Here is a 2,456-nt window from a genome sequence, read left to right as displayed (position 1 = left end):
GCGGGGGAGGAGCAGGAATGGGCGGGTACACACTGGTCGCTGATGGCGGAGAGGTGGCCCAGGGCACAGGCGGCACTTCCTCACTTCCTGGTGGGACTCAGCAGCGCAGACCGCGGGCGAGCCAAGGATGTGGGTCAAAGCTCACGCGGGGGCAGGCAGGTGGGGTCACGGCCGTGAGCTAGACTGCAGCATGCTTTTCAGTCACGCGGGGCAAGGCCGAGGTAGCTTCTCAAATCGCAGTTACAGCAGCCTTGGACCGCTGGCCCCGAGAGGGCGGGGAGCAGACTGGAGGGTCCGCTTCTGCTCCAGCCTCCAAAGGCAGGCAAGTGTTACAGCTCTTTTTGGTTCCCTCTCTCCGAGGGCAGCCCGGGAGTGCCCTGGGAGGGAAAAGTGTTACATCTCTGCCCAAACCGCTCCAAGCTTTCTGGCTTTTTCTCACAGCCCACTGCCCCACAATTGTCCAGCTTGACATTTATCTTAGACTTGCCTGAATGGTCCTCCAGGGGGGAAAATATGCAAATCTCCTAGTGGGTGCAGTGAAGCATATCAAACTGTCAGGTCAAGTGGGAATAAGATATCAGAGGCTGAACAACTCTCCTGTAAACAGGTTCAAATGAAGCTTCTTCTGAGCTTCAAATAGCACTGGCACCAAGCCTAAAAACTTAATCTTATTCAAAGATCACCATGGTACAAAAGGACTGATGTAACTATATTATTTTAATAACGTATAATTAATATATAAAAAGCTATATATGTTTAAGTCATATAAAAGACAATAGTTGAAATTTCCCTTTGAAGTACTATTAGCCGCAAACATGAGAGATCTATCACCCACTTCCAAAGGTTCCTCAAACCATATTTTCTATGACACTTTATTTTAATCATCATTTTTATATTTTAATTCTCATGATAAACACTAAAGATATCCATTCCTAGTAGTTTTTATTTATTCGTGCACTATCATGGAGCACTAGTCAATAGACCACTGCAAAGTCAGCTTCTTATGTCTACGTTTAACATTGCTAAGATGACATCTTTTTTTTTTTTTCTGTAAAATTAATGAAGAAGGAATTCACTGAGAATTGTTGATTCATGTCTGGTGAAATCCTGATGGACAATGTTTAGCACTTTTTCCCTCTAAGCTTCAAATTTTGTTTTATTCTTGTCATCCAGAAAATAGAAAATATTTTATCCAATTTTCTGAGATAACTGCATAGTTCTTTCCTCTATCTATACTCCAGAACTAACTCAAGTATTTACATACTGCCCCCTAGGGAGGAGACACCCTTACTAGTCTAGGATAAAAGCTCAGTTGTCACCTTACAGTGACTGATCAACCTCCTCAGGCTGCATCCTCAAAATGAAGATGCCTCTTAGGTTGTTGGTGCTGCTGCTGTTCAGGATTCCAGGCAAGAACAGAGGGAAGCAAGAAAAGAAAATGGGAAGGGAAGATGAGTGCTGGTTCCAGTGATAATCGCAATTGTTCTATCTTTTTATGAGAAGATGGATCATATCCTATAGCATGGGGTCTGAGAGCTTTGCTTCTATGAAAGGGAGGTTCCAAATGAGAGAGAAAATTTGCTGTAATAGTGATTAAGACAGAGACAGACAGGATGGTATAAGTTATGCCTAGAAACCTTTGATGACTTTCATTTCTCTTGTTTTGTTTTAAAAGTAATTTTAGTGGGTAAAGAATTTTATGGAAAAAGAAACCTCTCAGTTGAAGTCTATATCAAAAACAAAAAATATATTATTAACAAAGTTTGTCTACATCTTTGAACTTCTCTATTGTTATTACAGCTTCCAGTGGTGATGCTGTTCTGACCCAAACTCCACTCTCCCTGTCTGTCAGTCTTGGAGATCAAGCCTCAATCTCTTGCAAGTCTAGTCAGAGCATTGTACACAGTAATGGGAATACCTATTTGGAATGGTACCTGCAGAAGCCAGGCCAGTCTCCACAGCTCCTGATCTACTTGGTTTCCAAGAGGTTTTCTGGGGTCCCAGACAGGTTCAGCGGCAGTGGGTCAGTCACAGACTTCACATTGAAGATTAGCTGGGTGGAACCTGAGGATATAGGAGTTTATTACTGCTTCCACCATTCATATCATCCTGTCACAGTAATGCAGACCTTATCAAAAACATCTTTCTTAGGGTGGTCCAGCAGTCAAGTGTCTTCCTTCTTTGTGTGAGATACATAGCGATGTTAAGGAACTTCAGATTATTGGTTGCGGCTGAGGGCCTTGGAGCATTAGTCTCTTGGCTACACCTCACTGGCCATGCATTTCTAGCCTCACAGCTGCAATAACAAAAATACTACATCTGCCTCAGGAGAATAGTGAACAGGTACCTGTAACCCAACCAGAACTGAAAGGGATAAAGCTTAGTGAATACCTTTCCTCAGTAATAAGACAGCCTTTGTCTGCCTTAATTATTGAATAAAGCAGTTAGAAATTTGA

The 2,456-nt window shown here is 42.8% G+C and overlaps 1 gene segment (V, D, J or C); it reads left to right on the top strand.

Annotated features, from left to right (window-relative positions):
- Positions 1 to 1,307: 1,307 nt before the first annotated feature.
- On the top strand, positions 1,308 to 2,189 carry LOC114636414. The segment is given in 2 exon segments: positions 1,308 to 1,409; positions 1,801 to 2,189. Coding segments are annotated over 2 exon segments (438 nt in total).
- The last annotated feature ends 267 nt before the right edge of the window (positions 2,190 to 2,456 follow it).

This window comes from Grammomys surdaster, unplaced genomic scaffold (genome assembly GCF_004785775.1).
Source record: "Grammomys surdaster isolate TR1022 unplaced genomic scaffold, NIH_TR_1.0 123941, whole genome shotgun sequence".
Taxonomy (NCBI): domain Eukaryota; kingdom Metazoa; phylum Chordata; class Mammalia; order Rodentia; family Muridae; genus Grammomys; species Grammomys surdaster.
The sequence above is the reverse complement of the archived record's forward strand: the minus strand, read 5'-3'. Positions and strand labels throughout refer to the sequence as shown.